Here is a 23,097-nt window from a genome sequence, read left to right as displayed (position 1 = left end):
ACTCTCAGTTTCTTTCACCTGCTTTGTAGCTACTCCAAAAACAAAACCAGAGAAGGTCAGGCAAACTCCTACAACAGTCTAGGCTGTCAGCATCCTCTCCCCAACTTATTTCAGACCCCCTTCTTTCTCTCCACTCTATCTGCTTTCATTCCGCTATTATCTTTATTCCTCCCTGGTGCTAAGACCCAGGAGCCAATGGGGCACCATTTCATTGTTGCAATTTTATCAAAAGAAATAAATGGGTGCATTATGATTGTTTATAATCCAAAAAATTAAAATACTTTAATGTCCAAATATAAGGGCATTGCATACAAGGTAATGTAAAGCAATTATTTTAATATTTTGATTTAAAATATTTTCTGGGATTTACTGGGTGGCTTAGTTGGTTAAGCATCAGGCTCTTGGTTTCAGCTCAGGTCATGATCTCACCGTTCATGAGTTCAAGCCTTGCATCAGTCTCTGTGCTGATGCTGCAGAGCCTCTTTGGACTTCTCCCTCTCTCCCTCTCTCTCTCTGTCCCTCCCCTGCCTATGCTTTCTCTCTCTCAAGATAAATAAATAAAACTTCATAAATAAATAAAATAAATAAAGTATTTATGACATGGAATATATTCACAATATACTATTATTTTTTTAAACAAAATAATAAAATGAAATCTACAATATGCTACCATTTTTAAGAGAAATATTATGTTTTATATACATAGAAAATTTTAACACTGGTTCTTCCTGATGGTGAGATTGTGGAAGATTAGTTTTTTCCTTCATATTTATCTGTGTTTTTTAACTTTTTAATTTAAAAATGTTGAGTTCTTACTAAGTATCAGGTATTGTGGCTTGGACTAGAAATAGAAAGAGTGATAAAATATGAGTCTTCCCAATATCATTACTCTCTGGGAACTTACAGCCTGTGGGAAAGTCAGACAAGAATGTAAATAATTAATTCAGTTCATTGTGATAGATATTAAAACACATATATTAATACAGATATCTGCAGAATTATAGATTCTCCTCTTTTGGAGGAGGAGAGTCATCAAGAAAAATGGCACTGAGAACATGAGTCTTGAAAGAAGGCTAAGCATCTTACAGATACAGAAAGCAGGAAAGGATAGTTTAAGTAAAGGGAACATTATATTCAAAGGCATGGAGTATAAAAACGTATGGCGTATTCAAGAAATGTGCAGTAACTTTGGTATGCCTAAGACAGAGAATGGCAAAAAAATGAATTGAAAAGAGAAGTTGGGGTCACATGTAAGAATCTTTTAGTTCATGTTAAAAATTTGGGACTTTTTTCTGCAGACTTATGAGGAGCTAATAAAGGACTTTAAGACAAAAAGAAAAAAAAAATTCATCCTCTAATTTTTGTCTCCTAAGAGACACCCCGGCCAGTGTGGAGTATGGCTTGAATAGGTAGAGACTGGGAAGATTCTTGGAAAACCATCACAGTAGTCCAGATGAAAGGTCATGACTTCTTTAGAGAAGTGTCTATTCATGTCTTCTGCCCATTTCTTCACTGGATTATTTGTTTTTCAGGTGTGGAGTTTGGTGAGTTCTTTATAGATTTTGGATACTAGCTCTTTGTCCAGTATGTTATTTGCAAATATCTTTTCCCGTTCTGTCAGTTGCTTTCTAGTTTTGTTTTGTTTCCTTTGCACTGCAGAAGCTTTTTATCTAAATAATCCAGTGAACAAATGGGCAGAAGACATGAATAGACACTTCTCTAAAGGAGACATCCAAATGGCCAACAGGCACATGAAGAGATGCTCAATATCACTCCTCATCAGGGAAATACAAATCAAAACCACACTGAGATATCACCTCACACCAGTCAGAGTGGCTAAAATGAACAAATCAGGAGACTATAGATGCTGGAGAGGATGTGGAGAAATGGGAACCCTCTTGCACTGTTGGTGGGAATGCAAACTGGTGCAGCCACTCTGGAAAACAGTGTGGAGTTTCCTCAAAAAATTAAAAATAGATCTACCCTATGACCCAGCAATAGCACTGCTAGGAATTTACCCAAGGGATACAGGAGTGCTGATGCATAAGGGCACCTGTACCCCAATGTTTATGGCAGCACTCTCAACAATAGCCAAATTATGGAAAGTGCCTAAATGTCCATCAACTGATGAATGGATAAAGAAGTTGTGGTTTATATATACAATGGAATACTATTTGACAATGAGAAAGAATGAAATGTGGCCTTTTGTAGCAACGTGGATGGATGTGGAAAGTGTTATGCTAAGTGCAATAAGTCATACAGAGAAAGACAGATACCATATGTTTTCACTCTTATGTGGATCCTGAGAAACTTAACAGAAGTCCATGGGGGAGGGGAAGGGGAAAAAAAAGTTACAGAGAGGGAAGGAGGCGAACCATAAGAGACTCTTAAAAACTGAGAATAAACTGAGGGTTGATGGGGGGGTGGGAGGGAGGGGTAAGTGGGTGATGGGCATTGAGGAGGGCACCCGCTGGGATGAGCACTGAGTGTTGTATGGAAACCAATTTGACAATAAATTTCATATAAAGAAAGAAAGAAAGAAAGAAAGAAAGAAAGAAAGAAAGAAAGAAAAAAGAAAAAAAGAAAGGTCATGAGGACCCTAGAAAGAGAATGGAGACTATGAGTAGGAGGTCTATTTTGAGAAAGGTTCAAGAGGATCAATAGGCCTTGTTGCCTGATGAAATGTATATTGGCAAGTAAAAGGTGTGTTAAACATTCTCCGAAGTATCCTGGTTGGTTGAACTAGTGGGCAGAGTTGCCATTCTCTAACATGGAATCCAGAAGGTGGAGGTTTGAAGGCTGAGGGAGGGGAATAAGTTGTATTTGAGGCATGTTGAGATGGAGATACCTGTAAGACCCCCAGGTAGAAAGAGGTTCACTAAACAGACACGAGTTCAGGAGAGGGATCAAGGCTAGAGAAAAAGTCCTAAGAACACTCACAGTAAGTGTGTGTGACATTCACTTTTTCATCGTCAGAGGAGGACAATCAAGACTATTTCTTGGCTTCAAAGAACAAGTCCAGATGATACAGGCTGGAGAGTTCAGGCTAAGGCTTAAATATTAAAACATATATGCAATAGCACTCAATTCTAGCAGATGTAATCATTACTACTCAAGTATGAAGACATTTTTATGTGCTAATTTCACAGTAAGTGCAGTTAACAATCTGGTTCTTTTCATTACACTGATATGTTCAAAGATCAAATTCTTGAGAAATCAAAGTATCATTCAACAAGTGGGAGATATAAACAGGCTTTTCTGTTTGGTGACAAACTTAGGAAGGCCTATGATTCTTAGGGAGAGTTTTGTTTCATTAAGTCAAAAGTAGTCAACACCACTTAACATTACATTATCAGATTAATTTCAAACACATAATAAAGAGGCATAAAATGCATGAAATTTTTATAATTATGATGCTCCTTCCTACTAGGGTCAGGATTTATAAATTAAAAGGTACAGTTTTCCTGAACAATCATTGCCAGAGAGGTCACATGAGAACCCGCAGAAACTTGGCGAATCCTCTTGCATAAAAATGAGACAGCTAAACACCAGAGAAGCATACTTCAGTATTTACATAAAAGAAATTTTCAATTTTTTTTAATGTTTATTTTTGAGAAAGAGACAGAGACAGAGCATGAGCAGGGGAGGGGCAGAGAGAGAAGGAAATACAGAATTTGAAGCAGGCTCCAGGCTCTGAGCCATCAGCACAGAGCCTGACTTGGGGCTTGAACTCATGAGCTGAGCCATGAGATCATGACCTGAGCTGAAGTCGGAGACAACCAACTGAGCCACCCAGGCGCCCCTCAAACGATGTTTCTAATTAGTAAGTTAGGCATCAATATTATGGGCCAGGGTGGGGTCAAACATATGACTTGCAAAAAAGGAAGTCGGAAGAGACAGGAAAAGAAGGTAGAGAAACAGAAGAACAACAGGGTCAATCCATAATTATGTAACCAAGGAATCACCTCAGAGCTCTGTTTATGTACAAACAGGCTTGACTAGTTGTTATTAAAGCTTTTAACTTGCAAATTATTCTATGATCAAACAGTTTACTCTTGTGGACTTTTGGTGATTCAAAATAAATATAGAGACATTTCATAATTGTCTGCAAACTTAACAGAACCGCCCTTTCTCTGTCAAGGCTGACCTCCAAGAATGCACATCATGGAAAGCCTGTACTGCTCCTAGGTATCCTACCCTGCCCCATTTCTTCTCTCCTTTCACCTCTCTCATCTCTAGTTATGCTGAGAAACCAGCTGAGCCTTAACTGAGAGTCTGTGGTGGGCTCACAGTGGTTTACACACATTTTCCCTTCCATTTATATCTTTATGTCTTATTAGCTTTTTTGCCAGTGTAACAACTAAAGAAGGTGCTGACAGTTCCAATTAAGCACATTTTACAGAAGGTGAGAAGGGGAAATAAAGGTAGAATGAAAAAAGCACTTTATTAGCTATGTTACTAATCCTTCTAGCTGAGCTTGTATAACATCTACATATATATGAACACACTGTGGTCTTGCAGAAGACTTTTATTTACTTTTCTTCTTGTCTATTAATTATAAAAAGAAGTAGTAACTCACCTCACCACTTAACACTAGAATTAACACATTGCCAATGACATCTATCACCCTCTGTGTTAATTATAAACATTGCCCTGAATCTTGTGTTTATCATTCACTTGCATAAGTTCTATGTATATATGATATATTTATCTCATATAAACACACATAAATAATTCACATATATGCTTCTAAAATTTACGTGTATACATATATTTGTGGTTTAAGGTTGGTTGTCTTTATTTATCAGAGTGCCATGCAGAACGAAATCATCTGGGGCTTATTCTTTTCACTTATAGTACTACTAAAATATTCATACTATTTCCTTTCATTGTGTGAATATGCCATGATTTATTTTTCATTCCTCTTTGATGGCCATTTGGGCTGTTTCCAATATTTTTGTTTACCTGCTTTAGTTATGAAGAGTACTGCTCTGAACATTCTGACTTGTGCCCCCTAGGCATATGCCTTAACGAGACATTGCAGATTTGTCAGATATAGGAGTATTCAGTTTGACAACATCATCACTAGTAATGTATAAGAGTTTCCACTGGGCCTCATTCTCTCTAACACGTGATTTTTCATGAACCAAGATTATGTTTAATCCTATTGTGTCCACATCACTTGGCATTACATCTCCCCTTGCCCCATGAGGAACCATGTATACGTGTTCAGTTGGCGAACACACAAGAAATGTTGGGTACTGGAGAGGGATCAATACCTGCCAACCTTAGAAAAGGCTGAAGAGGAATATCCACTCTGGGCAGCTTCCTCTCCCCAGATCCTGGAATCAATATGGGTCAAAGAAAAGGAGCCTAAGAAACTCATGAAAGTAGACCAGTGGCCCCCCACTGGCTTGGAACTGAGTCTGTTCTGAGCACAGTCACTGAGACTTGCTTTTACGTCCTTTCTTATAGTTGAGTTCCCAGGAAATGGATGAGGGCATTTCTTGCTTCTGTCTACTCTTAGATTATTTCCCACCTCAGGTTTTCACTGATCATTAGTCACCTAGATTGTGGCTTGTATGTGCTCATTGTCTGACCTGTTTTCCCAATAAGGAAGATCAACTTCCACATTACTAGATTTAGCTTTATTCCAACATTCCTGACCCTGTTGGTCTCCTTATCAATATCCTTCCCAGTCCTGCTTCCACCATAAAAAGAGCAGTTAGAACTAGACACTGTGAAAGAAAGAGACATTTCTCAAGCCTTTCTCTTTTTCTTCAGGGAGACTTAGTCCATTTAGGCTTTATTCACTTCTGTAATTGTTTTCTAATCTTCCAGATTTATTTTCACTAATACAAACTTATCACTACTATTGCCCTTACTAGATGTTCTTTAACACACAAATGAAAGGAATATAGATAGACAGGAAAGTTTTCATAAGTTGGAAGAGAGCAGAGAAGTAAGAAATTTAACATGTTTGTGTTTAAAAGAAGTAAATCAAAAGGAGCTATAGTGGGGGAAAACTGAGTCTAAGGCTGTGCTGGGAAGAAGTTAAAAGTTATGGAAAAGATGTTAAGACACATAGTGTTCTGTGCCAGGCACCGAGTCATACTGGTAGTTGAGGCATCTTGACCACTGTTGAGAAAGTGATGCCAGAAATAGAGATGAACTCACTTCAGATTGAAGAATTGAAAGGAAAGCAATCAGATTGAGGGATTAAAAGGAGAACAACTTGTAATGATCTCTTCAGACACATCAAATGCCAGCAAGGAATGTGTTCATAATTTCAATAGTGGCTACATGGGAAATAAATGGTTTATTTATTATGACTTTTGTTTAGAGCAGTTTTAGGTTCACAGCAAAATTAAGGGGAAGGTACAGAGATTTCCCAATATTTCCAGCTCCTACACATGCATCGCCTCCCTTGTTACCAGCATCCCCCACAAAATTGGGATATTTGCTACAATTGATGAGCCTACATTGACACATCATCATCACTCAAAGTCCTTAGTGTACATTGCAGTACATTCTGTGGGTTTGGACAAATGTATAATGACATGTATTTACCATTAGGGTATAATATACAGTGTTTTCAATGTCCTAAAAAATCCTTTGTGATCCATCTATTCATCGCCCACCCCAACACTGGCATATTTATTTTAACAAAATAATTGAACAGGGATTCTTGGCTGGCCTTCCAGAATATTAAATATGTGAACTGCTTTGCAAAAAAATTAAATTTGAAACCTTTCTACGCACATAATGATTAAATAGGAGCAAAGTTTTAAAAATAACTATCATCAGTCTACAGAAATTGAATGATATGAAGGAAGTTTGGTGGCCACAATAGCAATGAATGGTGACAGGAACCCAAGCTTGAACCATTGGCTTATTTAAAACAAAAACAAACAAACAAAAAACAAACATAGGTGCTTAGATGTGAAGGTGATTTGGAGCAGAGGAGGAAACACTGGCATGGAAGAAATAGAAGGCAAGGACTCATGTCAGCCTGTGCCTGCTCCTGTACTGACAGGCCCTGAACACCGAGCTGGGGCACAGCCCTCTCCTTAGCTCCTAAACCACCAGGGAGTTGCTGAGATCCTCTGAGGCCTCCCACCTCTGGGCTCCTGGAGGGAACCGTGGGGAGTACCCTCTCCCAGATGTGCCCCCATCTAGCTCTGTGATTCCTCTCTCCAAATACTCACTGCTACCTTCCCTTCCAGAGGGTCCTCTGGATCTCAGTTTTATGGTAAGTAAAATTTCCAGTGTGTTCACTTTACTTGTTGACTTTCCCCTGAAACTCCTGGCTTTAGTTTAAAACTTGCGGCCTTCTCCCACATCTTGAGTATGTCTGGATGGGGAGTTGGCATGGTATCCTTACTCTACACTGCAACTTCTGGACTTGTAGGCTTCTGTGTTATTTGCAAGCCTTCTGAGGCTTGTGTCATCTACTTATACTCCATTCTGTTGTTGTCAATCAACCTGAGTCACTTCCCCCCAGTACTGAGGATTCCAGCACTTTCACATAATCTTTTTTCTAGATCCCAGCCCCACCATTCACCCTGAGGGACTATCAACATTCACATGGTTGACCCATGCAGTTCCCTAGCCCCTTAATCCTTGAACTGCATGCTTCCAGTTTCTTCAATCTCCACCACACTTCAGCCTCCAAGTCCCATGACCCGTGTTGGACTTGGACTTTGTCATCCCACAGCACTGCTCCATCTAGGACAACAGAGTCAGACCTTGGACTCTGATTAAAAACCTCCTCACTCCCTCACACAGTTGCCTCTACTACATCTGCTCTTCACAGGGACCTCCTACTTCTCCCTGTTCGGGAGCCTTCTGCTGCTTTCCTTGCATTTCATCCAACTTGGTGGTTACTGTCCATCAGTTCAAATAAAATCTTCAAGTTCTTGCTTTCCATCCCATCCAAATGGTCAAAACCCACCCTTCCTTGGTCCCAATGGGTTTCTTCCTCTGCACAGTTCAGTGCTGCAAGAAAAAATAAAACCTAACCTCACATCTTGGTGCCACTATAAATTAAGTCTTCATCTTCAACTGTATCTCCAATGGTATCCAGACACACTTCTATTTTATTGATAAAGCACTCATATTCTGGAACCAGACTGGATCCATTTGAATCTCCACATCAACTTCAGCACTCACTAGCTGTGTAAACTTAGGTAAGCCACTTCACTTCTCTGTGGCTCAATTTCTGTACCCATGGGACAAGATAACAACAGTACCTCCTTCACATGGCTGAAGTGCAGATTAAAGGAGTAGAGCAGTATACATCATGACCACTTCATGGGCACTGTCCATCATCAGTATTGTTTCCTAAATCAGATTTGTTTCATTCTCTCTAGTAGTTACTTTTAATGTTTATCATGGGCTTCTTCTACGTAGAATCCTCCTCCTTCAGTTACATTTTTTTCTCCTGGAAGTCATACCCTATCCCACTCCACACCTTTAATTTGACTTGAGCCTCCTTCCTCTGTACTCTCATAGCTGAACTTCCTCCACTATATTGTTGATCACCTTGTGTGGTAATTGACTGTAATCCCCTTGAGAGGCCTGGTACATCTTGCTCTCTGTTGTATCCCTAGCACCTAGCACATGGGTAGCACATAGGAATATGTATATATATGTGTGTGTGTGTGTGTGTGTGTGTCAAATAATATTAGAAAAAAATGAAGACCTACATAGGACTGTGAACTCCCTGAGGCAGCTATTTTCTCTGGATCACTTTTAATACCTAGCAAGGAATAGATATCTTGTAATACTTGGGAAGCAATAAGTATTTTCCAAATAATAATTTTTCTGCATCTCTTGAGAGTTGTTTTTAAATTTCCAAGAGGATTCTTACTCTTTATCAACTTGCTTCTTCTCTACATATCAAAATAGTCTCATCTTTTAAAGCTCAAGTCAAAAGTAATGTTTTCCAGGAAGTTCTTTACCAATCCCTTTGTTCTGGCTATCTTTTGCTATGTAACAAACCACTCTAAAGCTTAGTGGCCTAAAATGATACTCTATTACCATGCCTCACAGTTCTGTGAGTGGTCTGTCATATGGCTGCAGTCATGGAGGGCTTGACAAGCTGAACGTCCAAGATGGTGCCCTCACATGATAGCCAATTGGTATGAGCTCTTGGTTAGTAGAGAGCTCAGCTGAGGCTCTTGACAGGAACAACTGCATGTGGCCTGCCCTTGTGACTTGGGTTTTTCACACATGGCAGCCTCCAGTTATTTATTCTTCTTAAATGATCACTGGCTTCCAGAAGGCAGGAAGCAGAAGCTTGCAGGCCATCTAAAGACTATGCCTGGAAAAAGCTCAAGTGTCACGTCTACTGCATTTTATTGATCAAGGTTATCACAGACCCTCCTGGATGCAAGGAAATGGAGAAATTAATTCCATCTTCTGATGAAGGAGTATCGAGGTCATAACTGTAGAACAGTATGTAGGATGGGATATACTGTTATGGCCATCTTTAAAAAATAAAATTTGTCACATCCCTCAAGGCAAAATTTATCCCTTTCTTGTGTGTTCTCTAGGCATTTACCTTTTGTTTTGTTTTGTTTTGTTTTTTTAATATTGATTTCCACCTCAGGGCCCAGAATTATTTTGCTAGGAAAGGTCTCTCAACCTATAGCATACAGAATACTTGGAAAATTGAATAAAATTACATGACTCAAACATACAGTAGACCCTTGAACAATCAGAGTTCGAACTATGTGGGTCTACTTATATGTTGATTTTTTGATAAATATAGTACAGTACTATAAATGTATTTTCTCTTCTTTATGATTTTCCTAATAACATTTTCTTTTCTCTAGCTTACTTTATATGTAAGAATACAGTATATATATATACATAACAAAATTTGTGTTAATATGTTATCGGTAAGGCTTCGGGTCAACAGTAGGCTACTGGTAGTTAAGTTTTCAGGGAGTCAAAAGTTATAGGTGGATTTTTGACTGTGCAGGGGGTCAGCACTCCTAACCCCCATATTGTTCAAGGATCAACTACAATTATTCTTGGGGTATATGTAAATATTCTGTGATTAAATTCATTATATATATTTTTAACCAACCTATATTAGAAATTTAAATGATGCTGGGTATCTGCAAAATGTTTATGTAAAAAGTGGGCCTTCATACTCAAAAATGGTTTACTAAGTATTAGTTGGTTTATATGTCTATCTCTTCTTAACTAAATTAGGTGTTACTGCTCCCAAGGACTTAGCTTAATAACCTTTAGATCTCTAAAGTGTAGTAGATTAAATCATATATCATAGCTGCTCAGTAAATTTTGGCTTGGTTTGGTTAAAAATTTTATTTAAAAATTTAAGCTCTACCATTCATTTATACAATCAACAAATATTGATCAAGTACGTATTCTGCTACAAACACAATGGTAGAGGCTAGGGATAAAATGGTGAGCAAAACCAGTTTGCAGCCCAGGAGGGTAGACAGATATTGACCACACAATCTCCCTAAAGCTGTAAACTTCCAATTGTGAAAAGCTTTTTAGTTTCTGCGGTCTGCCAAACAAAATACCACAAACCAAGTGACTTCAAGAACAGAGTTTTGTTGTCTTAGAATCCTGGAGGCTAGAAGTCCAAGATCAAAGTTTCAGCAGATTAGTTCCAGCTCTCTCTCCTGGGCTTGCAGATGGCCAGCTTCTCCCCATGTCTCTTAATGTCATCTTTGCTCTCTATGTGTGTCAGTGTTTAAACCCCCCTTTTTATAAGGACACCAGTCATGTTGGATTAAGGTCCATCCTAATGACTTCATGTTAACTTAATTTCCTCTGTAAACATCCCGTCTTCAAATAAGTCACAGTCTAAGGCCCAGGGTTAGGACTGCAGCATGTGAGTTTGGGAGCGCACAACTCAACCCTTAACATTTTTCAAAGGAAAAGTCTGTAGCACCATAAGAGCTTATAAGAAGGGGGTTGAGGTAGCTTGAACGAGGAAGGATTCCTCAAGGAAGTGAAACCAAATGGAATCCTGAGGATGAATGGGGGTTACCAATTAAAGAGGGAAAGGAAAAAGGTTCTTGGCCATGGATATAGGATGTGCTAAATTCTCTGGTGGCAGAAAGAGTGTGGTGTGTACAAGCAGTTGAAAGAAGGCTATATGATCTGCATAGTTTTCAAATATTGTGGAGAAAATTTGAGGCCTAAGATGCATTTTTCTCTAGAGAGGCTCCTGTTTGTTTCTGTCAGGTGGCTGTGGTTCACAGCAGTCCCGGATGAACATGATCCAGACAGGACTAGGGATGATTCCTAGGCAGTCCACTGTCCCTTTGATCATTGGCTCATTTCCAGTTTACCTGGCTTCCAGGATGTACCTGTTTAGGGTCCTGACTCAAAGCCTGCGGATTTATTGAACTCTCCCAAATCAGGGTTGCTGTCCTGAGTTCCAGATTGTATCCATCCAGTTTCATGGTCATAAACTCTGTTGAAGTTCCCAATGGGTCCTGCAATTAGTAGATACCCTCAGACATGGCTCCAAACATCAAGTTCATCTCTATGTTTCCTTTACCTCGTAACAGAAGTTAGTTCAGATAACCCATTTCACCGTTACACCAAATGGCTGCTTGCGGAGAATAGGTTGGCTGGTAGAATAGACAGAAAGCCTGACATTGGTCAAGCATAATGCTCATGATATGATAGAAGCGTAAGGGTAAAAATGAAAAGAGATAGGTAAAGAAACATTGTAAGGTAGAACTGGCAGAGCTTGGAAGGGATTGGATGCAGAGAATGAGGGGGAGAGAAGTCCCAAGGATGACACTTAGGTTTCTAATCTGAGTAACTAGATGGATAGGATAAATGGATATCATTCATTTACATAGGAATATGTGGAGAGAATTGACACAATGCAGGGCAAAATCACAAGTTTCAGTTTGGAGCCATTGATTCTGAGGTGCTTGGAGATATTTAGGAGGCTTCAGCAATGAAACATTGTATGCATGAGCTCAAGAAGGAGATCTGGGTAAGAGATGAAAGTCTTTGAATCCCCATGGATGTGGATGATGGACTAGGCTGGAAGCTTGAGAAACTCCAATGTTTGACGGTCTTTCCTTGCAAGGATGAAAGAGAAAAAGAAGGAATGGCCAGAGATGTATGAAGACAACTGGAAAACAAAGGAAGGTTAGGGTGTCAACAAGAGAGTTAGTTAACAACATTCAATGTTGCTGAAAATTCTAGTGTGATCATTGAATATGGATGATCTTACGAAATATAAGTTGTTAGCAATGAGGCGGTAAATAAATTGCTATAACCTACATAAAGCTGTCAGAAGGCAACACTATAAAGTCTTGAGAAGACAACAGACAAAAAATTCTTCATAATCTCAAAGTAGGAAAACATTTCTTAAACAAGATACCAAATGCATTATTAATAATGTCAAAGATGGATAAAGGTGACTGCATTAAAATAAAGAACTCCTTTTTAAAAGCCACTGTAGAGTCTCACACTTGAAATGAATAGAACAATATGTCATCATACTTCAGTAATAAAAAAATTCTTTAAAGATATTATAAAGTTTAAAAGGGAAGCCACAGAATGCAAGAAGACATTTGCAACATTTAAAAATGATGAAGAGAGTGCCGGAAGATGGCGGCGTAGGAGGACGCGGGGCTCACAGCGCGTCCTGCCGATCACTTAGATTCCACCTACACCTGCCTAAAGAACCCAGAAAACCGCCAGAGGATTAGCAGAAGGGAGTCTCCGGAGTCAAGCGCAGACGAGAGGCCCACGGAAGAGGGTAGGAAGGGCGGCGAGGCGGTGCGCGCTCCACGGACCGGCGGGAGGGAGCCGGGGCGGAGGGGCGGCTCGCCGGCCAAGCGGAGCCCCCGAGTCTGGCTGGCAAAAGCGGAGGGGCCGGACGGACTGTGTTCCGACAGCAAGCGCGACTTAGCGTCTGGGAGGTCATAAGTTAACAGCTCTGCTCGGAAAGCGGGAAGGCTGGAGGACAAAGGGAGGGAGAGCTGCTGAGCCCCCGGACGGCAGAGCTCAGCTTGGCGGGGAACAAAGGCGCCAGCGCCATCTCCCCCGCCCATCCCCCAGCCAAAATCCCAAAGGGAACCAGTTCCTGCCAGGGAACTTGCTCGCTCCGCGCAAACACCCAACTCTGTGCTTCTGCGGAGCCAAACCTCCGGCAGCGGATCTGACTCCCTCCCGCTGCCACAGGGCCCCTCCTGAAGTGGATCACCTAAGGAGAAGCGAGCTAAGCCTGCCCCTCCAGCCCCCGTGCACCTTGCCTACCCACCCCAGCTAATACGCCAGATCCCCAGCAACACAAGCCTGGCAGTGTGCAAGTAGCCCAGACGGGACATGCCACCCCACAGTGAATCCCGCCCCTAGGAGAGGGGAAGAGAAGGCACACACCAGTCTGACTGTGGCCCCAGCAGTGGGCTGGGGGCAGACATCGGGTCGGACTGCGGCCCCGCCCACTAACTCCAGTTATACACCACAGCACAGGGGAAGTGCACTGCAGGTCCTCACCATGCCAGGGACTCTCCAAAATGACCAAACGGAAGAATTCCCCTCAGAAGAATCTCCAGGAAATAACAACAGCTAATGAACTGATCAAAAAGGATTTAAATAATATAACAGAAAGTGAATTTAGAATAATAGTCATAAAATTAATCGCTGGGCTTGAAAACAGTATACAGGACAGCAGAGAATCTCTTGCCACAAAGATCGAGGGACTAAGGAACAGTCACGAGGAGCTGAAAAACGCTTTAAACGAAATGCAAAACAAAATGGAAACCACGATGGCTCGGCTTGAAGAGGCAGAGGAGAGAATAGGTGAACTAGAAGATAAAGTTATGGAGAAAGAGGAAGCTGAAAGAAAGAGAGATAAAAAAATCCAGGAGTATGAGGGGAAAATTAGAGAACTAAGTGATACACTAAAAAAAAATAATATACGCATAATTGGTATCCCAGAGGAGGAAGAGAGAGGGAAAGGTGCTGAAGGGGTACTTGAACAAATTATAGCTGAGAACTTCCCTGAACTGGGGAAGGAAAAAGGCATTGAAATCCAAGAGGCACAGAGAACTCCCTTCAGACGTAACTTGAATCGATCTTCTGCACGACATATCATAGTGAAACTGGCAAAATACAAGGATAAAGAGAAAATTCTGAAAGCAGCAAGGGATAAACGTGCCCTCACATATAAAGGGAGACCTATAAGACTCGTGACTGATCTCTCCTTTGAAACTTGGCAGGCCAGAAAGGCTTGGCACGATATCTACAGTGTGCTAAACAGAAAAAATATGCAGCCGAGAATCCTTTATCCAGCAAGTCTGTCATTTAGAATAGAAGGAGAGATAAAGGTCTTCCCAAACAAACAAAAACTGAAGGAATTTGTCACCACGAAACCAGCCCTACAAGAGATCCTAAGGGGGATCCTGTGAGACAAAGTACCAGAGACATCACTACAAGCATAAAACATACAGACATCACAATGACTCTAAACCCATATCTTTCTATAATAACACTGAATGTAAATGGATTAAATGCGCCAACTAAAAGACATAGGGTATCAGAATGGATAAAAAAACAAGACCCATCTATTTGCTGTCTACAAGAGACTCATTTTAGATCTGAGGACACCTTTAGATTGAGAGTGAGGGGATGGAGAACTATTTATCATGTTCCTGGAAGCCAAAAGAAAGCTGGAGTAGCCATACTTATATCAGACAAACTAGACTTTAAATTAAAGGCTGTAACAAGAGATGAAGAAGGGCCTTATATAATAATCACAGGGTCTATCCACCAGGAAGAGCTAACTATTATAAATGTCTATGCGCCAAATACCCGAGCCCCCAGATATATAAAACAATTACTCATAAACATAAGCAACCTTATTGATAAGAATGTGGTCATTGCAGGGGACTTTAACACCCCACTTACAGAAATGGATAGATCATCTAGACACACAGTCAATAAAGAAACAAGGGCCCTGAATGATACATTGGATCAGATGGACTTGACAGATATATTTAGAACTCTGCATCCCAAAGCAACAGAATATACTTTCTTCTCGAGTGCACATGGAACATTCTCCAAGATAGATCATATACTGGGTCATAAAACAGCCCTTCATAAGTTTACAAGAATTGAAATTATACCATGCATACTTTCAGACCACAATGCTATGAAGCTTGAAATCAACCACAGGAAAAAGTCTGGAAAACCTCCAAAAGCATGGAGGTTAAAGAACACCCTACTAACGAATGAGTGGGTCAACCAGGCAATTAGAGAAGAAATTAAAATATATATGGAAACAAACGAAAATGAAAATACAACAATCCAAACGCTTTGGGACGCAGCGAAGGCAGTCCTGAGAGGAAAATACATTGCAATCCAGGCCTATCTCAAGAAACAAGAAAAATCCCAAATACAAAATCTAACAGCACACCTAAAGGAAATAGAAGCAGAACAGCAAAGGCAGCCTAAACCCAGCAGAAGAAGAGAAATCATAAAGATCAGAGCAGAAATAAACAATATAGAATCTAAAAAAACTGTAGAGCAGATCAACGAAACCAAGAGTTGGTTTTTTGAAAAAATAAACAAAATTGACAAACCTCTAGCCAGGCTTCTCAAAAAGAAAAGGGAGATGACCCAAATAGATAAAATCATGAATGAAAATGGAATGATTACAACCAATCCCTCAGAGATACAAACAATTATCAGGGAATACTATGAAAAATTATATGCCAGCAAATTGGACAACCTGGAAGAAATGGACAAATTTCTAAACACCCACACTCTTCCAAAACTCAATCAGGAGGAAATAGAAAGCTTGAACAGACCCATAACCAGCGAAGAAATTGAATCGGTTATCAAAAATCTCCCAACAAATAAGAGTCCAGGACCAGATGGCTTCCCAGGGGAGTTCTACCAGACATTTAAAGCAGAGATAATACCTATCCTTCTCAAGCTATTCCAAGAAATAGAAAGGGAAGGAAAACTTCCAGACTCATTCTATGAAGCCAGTATTACTTTGATTCCTAAACCAGACAGAGACCCAGTAAAAAAAGAGAACTACAGGCCAATATCCCTGATGAATATGGATGCAAAAATTCTTAATAAGATACTAGCAAATCGAATTCAACAGCATATAAAAAGAATTATTCACCATGATCAAGTGGGATTCATTCCTGGGATGCAGGGCTGGTTCAACATTCGCAAATCGATCAACGTGATACATCACATTAACAAAAAAAAAGAGAAGAACCATATGATCCTGTCAATCGATGCAGAAAAGGCCTTTGACAAAATCCAGCACCCTTTCTTAATAAAAACCCTTGAGAAAGTCGGGATAGAAGGAACATACTTAAAGATCATAAAGGCCATTTATGAAAAGCCCACAGCTAACATCATCCTCAACGGGGAAAAACTGAGAGCTTTTTCCCTGAGATCAGGAACACGACAGGGATGTCCACTCTCACCGCTGCTGTTTAATATAGTGCTGGAAGTTCTAGCATCAGCAATCAGACAACAAAAGGAAATCAAAGGCATCAAAATTGGCAAAGATGAAGTCAAGCTTTCGCTTTTTGCAGATGACATGATATTATACATGGAAAATCCGATAGACTCCACCAAAAGTCTGCTAGAACTGATACATGAATTCAGCAAAGTTGCAGGATACAAAATCAACGTGCAGAAATCAGTTGCATTCTTATACACTAACAATGAAGCAACAGAAAGACAAATGAAGAAACTGATCCCATTCACAATTGCACCAAGAAGCATAAAATACCTAGGAATAAATCTAACCAAAGATGTAAAAGATCTGTATGCTGAAAACTATAGAAAGCTTATGCAGGTAATTGAAGAAGATATAAAGAAATGGAAAGACATTCCCTGCTCATGGATTGGAAGAATAAATATTGTCAAAATGTCAATACTACCCAAAGCTATCTACACATTCAATGCAATCCCAATCAAAATTGCACCAGCATTCTTCTCGAAACTAGAACAAGCAATCCTAAAATTCCTATGGAACCACAAAAGGCCCCGAATAGCCAAAGTAATTTTGAAGAAGAAGACCAAAGCAGGAGGCATCACAATCCCAGACTTTAGCCTCTACTACAAAGCTGTCATCATCAAGACAGCATGGTATTGGCATAAAAACAGACACATAGACCAATGGAATAGAATAGAAACCCCAGAACTAGACCCACAAACGTATGGCCAACTCATCTTTGACAAAGCAGGAAAGAACATCCAATGGAAAAAAGACAGTCTCTTTAACAAATGGTGCTGGGAGAACTGGACAGCAACATGCAGAAGGTTGAAACTAGACCACTTTCTCACACCATTCACAAAAATAAACTCAAAATGGATAAAGGACCTGAATGTGAGACAGGAAACCATCAAAACCTTAGAGGAGAAAGCAGGAAAAGACCTCTCTGACCTCAGCCGTAGCAATCTCTTACTCGGCACATCCCCAAAGGCAAGGGAATTAAAAGCAAAAGTGAATTACTGGGACCTTATGAAGATAAAAAGCTTCTGCACAGCAAAGGAAACAACCAACAAAACTAAAAGGCAACCAACGGAATGGGAAAAGATATTTGCAAATGACACATCGGACAAAGGGCTAGTATCCAAAATCTATAAAGAGCTCATCAAACTCCACACCCGAAAAGCAAATAACCCAGTGAAGAAATGGGCAGAAAACATGAATAGACACTTCTCTAAAGAAGACATCCGGATGGCCAACAGGCACATGAAAAGATGTTCAACGTCGCTCCTTATCAGGGAAATACAAATCAAAACCACACTCAGATACCACCTCACGCCAGTCAGAGTGGCCAAAATGAAGAAATCAGGAGACTATAGATGCTGGAGAGGATGTGGAGAAACAGGAACCCTCTTGCACTGTTGGTGGGAATGCAAATTGGTGCAGCCGCTCTGGAAAGCAGTGTGGAGGTTCCTCAGAAAATTAAAAATAGACCTACCCTATGACCCAGCAATAGCACTGCTAGGAATTTATCCAAGGAATACAGGAGTACTGATGCATAGGGGCACCTGTACCCCAATGTTTATAGCGGCACTCTCAACAATAGCCAAATTATGGAAAGAGCCTAAATGTCCATCAACTGATGAATGGATAAAGAAATTGTGGTTTATATACACAATGGAATACTACGTGGCAATGAGAAAAAATGAAATATGGCCTTTTGTAGCAACATGGATGGAACTGGAGAGTGTGATGCTAAGTGAAATAAGCCATACAGAGAAAGACAGATACCATATGGTTTCACTCTTATGTGGATCCTGAGAAACATAACAGAAACCCATGGGGGAGGGGAAGGAAAAAAAAAAAAAAAAAGAGGTTAGAGTGGGAGAGAGCCAAAGCATTAGAGACTGTTAAAAACTGAGAACAAACTGAGGGTTGATGGGGGGTGGGAGGGAGGGCAGGGTGGGTGATGTGTATTGAGGAGGGCACTTTTTGGGATGAGCACTGGGTGTTGTATGGAAACCAATTTGACAGTAAATTTCATATATTAAAAAATAAAAAAAAAAAATTAAAAAAAAAAACAAAAAAAACCCAAAAAAAATAAAAATGATGAAGACTGTACTCAGATCTATGAATAACTCAAGTTATCTGTAGGAAAAAAAGACAGATAATCCAATAGAAAATAGGCTAGAGGCTTAAACAGGCACTTTATGGAAGAGATCCGAACAGCCAGTCAGTATATGAAAAGGAGTTTGACCTTTCTAGCAGTCAGTCATATGCAGATCAAAACCAAGTGCTTTCCTATCTTACCCATTCACCAGAAGATTTAAAAGTTTGAGAACACCAAGTGCTGGCAAAAATAGACTGTCAGAAACTGCTGTTGAGAAAACACACTGGTACAAAATTTCGAAACAGTTTGACACAATAAAGGTGAAGATACATAAACCTTTGACCAGGAATCCCACTTTTGTGTATGAACCCTGCAGAAAATTTATGCACCTCTGTGCCAGAATACATGTACAAAAATGTTCTTTGCAGCATTGTTAATAATATTCCTGGGCCATCATTTCACAATGTATACACTTATCAAATCATTATGTTGTGTATGTTAAATTTATACAATGTTATATGTTAATTATATTGCAATAAAACTGGATTAAAATAGGGGTGCCTGGGTGGCACAGTCAGTTAAGCACCCGACTCTTGATTTCGGCTCAGGTCATGATCTCACAGTTTTATGAGTTCAAGCCCCACATTGGGCTCTGGGCTGACAGTGCAGAGCCTGCTTGAGATTTCCCCTCTCTCTCTCTTTCTCTCTCTGCCTCTCCCCTGCTCTCACTCTCTCTATCTCAAAAAATAATAAACTTGAAAAAAACTGGGAAAAAATATTCCCAGAGCAGAAACAGCTCAAATGTCCTTCAACAGTAGAACAGCTAAATAATCTGTGAGATGTTCAGGCAATGAAGAATCATACAGTAATGAAAGTGGGTGACCTGGAGTTTACGTGCAGCTGTATAGACGAATCTCAGAAGCATTATGTTGAGTTAAAGAAGAAAAGATACATAAGTGTGATTCTAATTATGTGATTCAAATGCAGACAAAATTAAACTATCCTGCCTTGGGATATATACCTAAGTGGTAAAACTATAAGGAAGCAAGGATGGGTTATTACAAAAGTCAGAATAACATTTACTCATAGGTGAAAGGCTGGGAATCTTAATTGGAGAGCAGGTGGGGGAGGTATGGATGGGTAGAGTGGTGGTTATATGGATGTTTGCTTTCTAACTATTCTGTAAACTGTACACGTTTTAAGATCTTTATGTATGAAAACTATATCTCACTATAAAAATTAAAAAAAAAAAAAACACCAAAGCTACCTCTTGAAATGATACCGTTTAATCCTGAGTTAATCCCACTATTTTTCCAATGGTGCTTTCTGGTAGTGACTGAATAAATCGACGTGACAGCCAAATACAGTACAAATACAATGACACATGATGCTGCATTTTACCAGTAAAAATTCCCTATATTTGTGACGTCAGATAAAAATATGAAAAACCTTGCTTTAATTCCTAGGTTGGATCATTAAATGCATGCTTCCTTGCAAAGAGGAATTTCCAAGTTGATGTATATGAAGCTAGGGAAGGTATGACATTACTGAAAATTGTGAGATGTGGTTCTGATTCTCTGACCTCTTTCTCTTTACATTTTCTTTTACTGATATAACCATTGTATATCAGTGGTATTTCAGAATAGCAAGAAAAAGATTTCCACTGTAAAACATTCCTCTATCATCTTTCTCTTTCCTTTGTGTGTGTGTGTGTGTGTGTGTGTGTGTCCTTATAGGTATTTTATTTTTTTTATTTTTATTTTTTTAATTTTATTTTTTATTTTTTAAAATTTTTTAATTTTTAATTTACATCCAAATTAGTTAGTATATAGTACAACAATGATTTCAGGAGTAGATTCCTTAGTGCCCCTTACCCATTTAGCCCATCCCCCCTCCCACAACCCCTCCCGTAACCCTCAGTTTGTTCTCCATATTTATGAGTTTCTTTTGTTTTGTCCCCCTCCCTGTTTTTATATTATTTTTGTTTCCCTTCCCTTATGTTAATCTGTTTTGTCTCTAAAAGTCCTCATATGAGTGAAGTCATATGATTTTTGTCTTTCTCTGACTACTAATTTCACATAGCATAATACCCCCCAGTTCCATCCACGAAGTTGCAAATGGCAAGATTTCATCTTTTTGATTGCCGAGTAATACTCCATTGTATATATATATACCACATCTTCTTTATCCATTCACCCATCAATAGACATGTGGGCTCTTTCCATACTTTGGCTATTGTTGATAGTGCTGCTATAAACATGGGGGTGCATGTGTCCCTTCGAAGCAGCACACCTGTATCCCTTGGATAAATGCCTAGTAGTGCAATTGCTGGGTTGTAGGGTAGTTCTATTTTTTGTTTTTTGAGGAAACTCCACACTGTTTTCCAGAGTGGCTTCATCAGCTTGCATTTCCATTCCTTTACATTTTAAAAAGAAAATTTTTTTTTAGAAAGAGGAACTTCATTTTTTTTAACCTCAACTATCTAAATTTAACTTAATACAAAATTACTACTGTTAGTGTTTTCTTTAAAGGAGTTAACAAGGTCTTTTAACTTGGTCCTGAATGCACCAGTTATTCAGGTGCTATCTGCTCACTCTGTCCTAAGATAATAATGAGCTGTGTGTAATAGAGAGTCTACTTTCAATGTCTTAGATCTCCGAGTGGCTAGATTTGCACGTGGAAGAAGCATTAACTTGGCCCTTTCTTATAGAGGACGGCAAGCCTTGCACGCCATTGGCCTGGAAGATCAGGTACCTTGTTAATGTATTTTCCTTGTAAAAGATAATACCTGCTATTTTCCAACAATTGCATGCTCTTGATTTCATCCAGGCTCAAAGCACCAATTAATGTCAAGAACCTTTGCATGGAAACTCAGTCTACAAAGGTTTTCCAACTTCTAAATTTGGCAGGAGGGTGAACATTGGACACTTGAGGCAGCCTGGGGAACTGGGGCATGATGAGGGCAGGGGGATCCTGTGACTCTCCCTGATGATCTCTTCCGACACTGGGTTTGCAATCCAATGGTGGGTCTCAGCCTGCAGGAAGTGTGACCTGAGGTTGCATCCAGGATGACAGGAGGCCGGCCTACAAACCTCATTCTTTTGACCATACAAGTCCATAATCTCTTACCCACAATTCTGTACTCCAAAGAGCTCTGGAAACAGAAAGCTTCTCATCACTGATTCAGCAGCAAACTTGACCAGATGTGACGCTTTTTATGGCTTAAAAAAAAAATCTTGGTTAGTGTGAATATGTTTTGCTACAGATATTTGTGCTCTGTTTTGGGGTGATGCCTCAGCGTCCACTGGGTGTTATGTGATATCCTTAGAATTACCCATCTAAAATTTGAAAACTTTAAAATCCTGAAACTGATGTGCCCTCAAGGGTTTGGATAAGAATTGTGGGTCCTCATGTAGGCTCAGCGTTGCCAAACTTCTCACTGTCTAGCAGTAGCTTGGAAATATGAACAGAAGTAATATATTTTTCTGCTATACTTTTGCTGACAAAGTGCCTTTTCAATGATCATATAAACCAGTATGGATGTCAGTTCTATTTCCAGTTTCCTCAGATATGTGTGTGGGAAAATACCTTGCATGGGGTTTTGGGAGTCCTGGGTTTTACTCCTCATGCATTGCTCTGTTTTGTGATCATGAGAAAATCACTCAGCCTCTCTGACACTGACCCATTTTCCTTAATTGTAATATGTGATTTAGACCAGATAAAAGTTAAGTCGATTCCAAAAGCTAAAGGTTAAAAAAATCAAAAATTAAGTTCTGAAGGAACATAGCTTTCCTTAAGTTTCTACAACACCGTGTTTCCACGGCTCTTTGCACTATTTTTTTAATTTTTTGAAAATATTTGAAAACTCACATTTTAAAACCGATATCTGTCTTATTCTATGATGCCATATTATGCTAATTGAAATTGATATTTCTTGGTTTATTTCAGATTGTAGCCCAAGGTATTCCCATGAGAGCAAGAATGATTCACTCTCTTTCAGGAAAAAAGTCTGCAGTTCCCTATGGGACCAAGTCACAGGTTGGTTTACCCTGAAGATAATGTTTACTTACAGTGGAGTCTAATGTCTGGAACTTGACCCTTGCTTATTGGCCCTTCCTGTCTCTAGATCTGTCTTTGACATTGCCTGTGTTGGTCTGCAATTTGGACACATACACTAGTTAATAAGTTAATCCATAGGAGATGAGATGCTTACAATAGGGCTCAGTTTCTAATAACCCCATTCAATAGAAGTAAGTTACGTTGTCATCACTATTAGGCCCTTTGCCTCTACGCGTTGTTCATGTTGGCCTGGGACACCCTTTCTCTCCCATCTCCTTTCAGTTACACAGAGAAGATTACTATGTATTTATTGTCAAGCATAAAATGCAAGAACAACTCTAGAGGGTTTTACACTGTTGTTACCTTCTCCAAACTGACTCTCTTGCCCTAAATTTAACTGTAATGGAATTTAGAGAATGAACCAAAAATGTGTTTAGTGCTATAT

At 39.6% G+C, this 23,097-nt stretch overlaps 1 protein-coding gene across 1 annotated transcript in view; it reads left to right on the top strand.

Annotated features, from left to right (window-relative positions):
* KMO (kynurenine 3-monooxygenase) overlaps nt 1-23,097 on the top strand; it is a 62,330-nt gene that overhangs the window by 7,096 nt on the left and 32,137 nt on the right. Inside the window, 3 exon segments of the mRNA XM_060643371.3 lie at nt 20,060-20,129; nt 21,246-21,343; nt 22,542-22,631. Of these exon segments, the coding sequence (XP_060499354.2) occupies nt 20,060-20,129; nt 21,246-21,343; nt 22,542-22,631 (258 nt within the window).

Source organism: Panthera onca, chromosome F1, assembly GCF_046562875.1.
Source record: "Panthera onca isolate mPanOnc1 chromosome F1, mPanOnc1 haplotype 2, whole genome shotgun sequence".
In the NCBI taxonomy this organism is placed as follows: Eukaryota; Metazoa; Chordata; class Mammalia; order Carnivora; family Felidae; genus Panthera; species Panthera onca.
The sequence above is the reverse complement of the archived record's forward strand: the minus strand, read 5'-3'. Positions and strand labels throughout refer to the sequence as shown.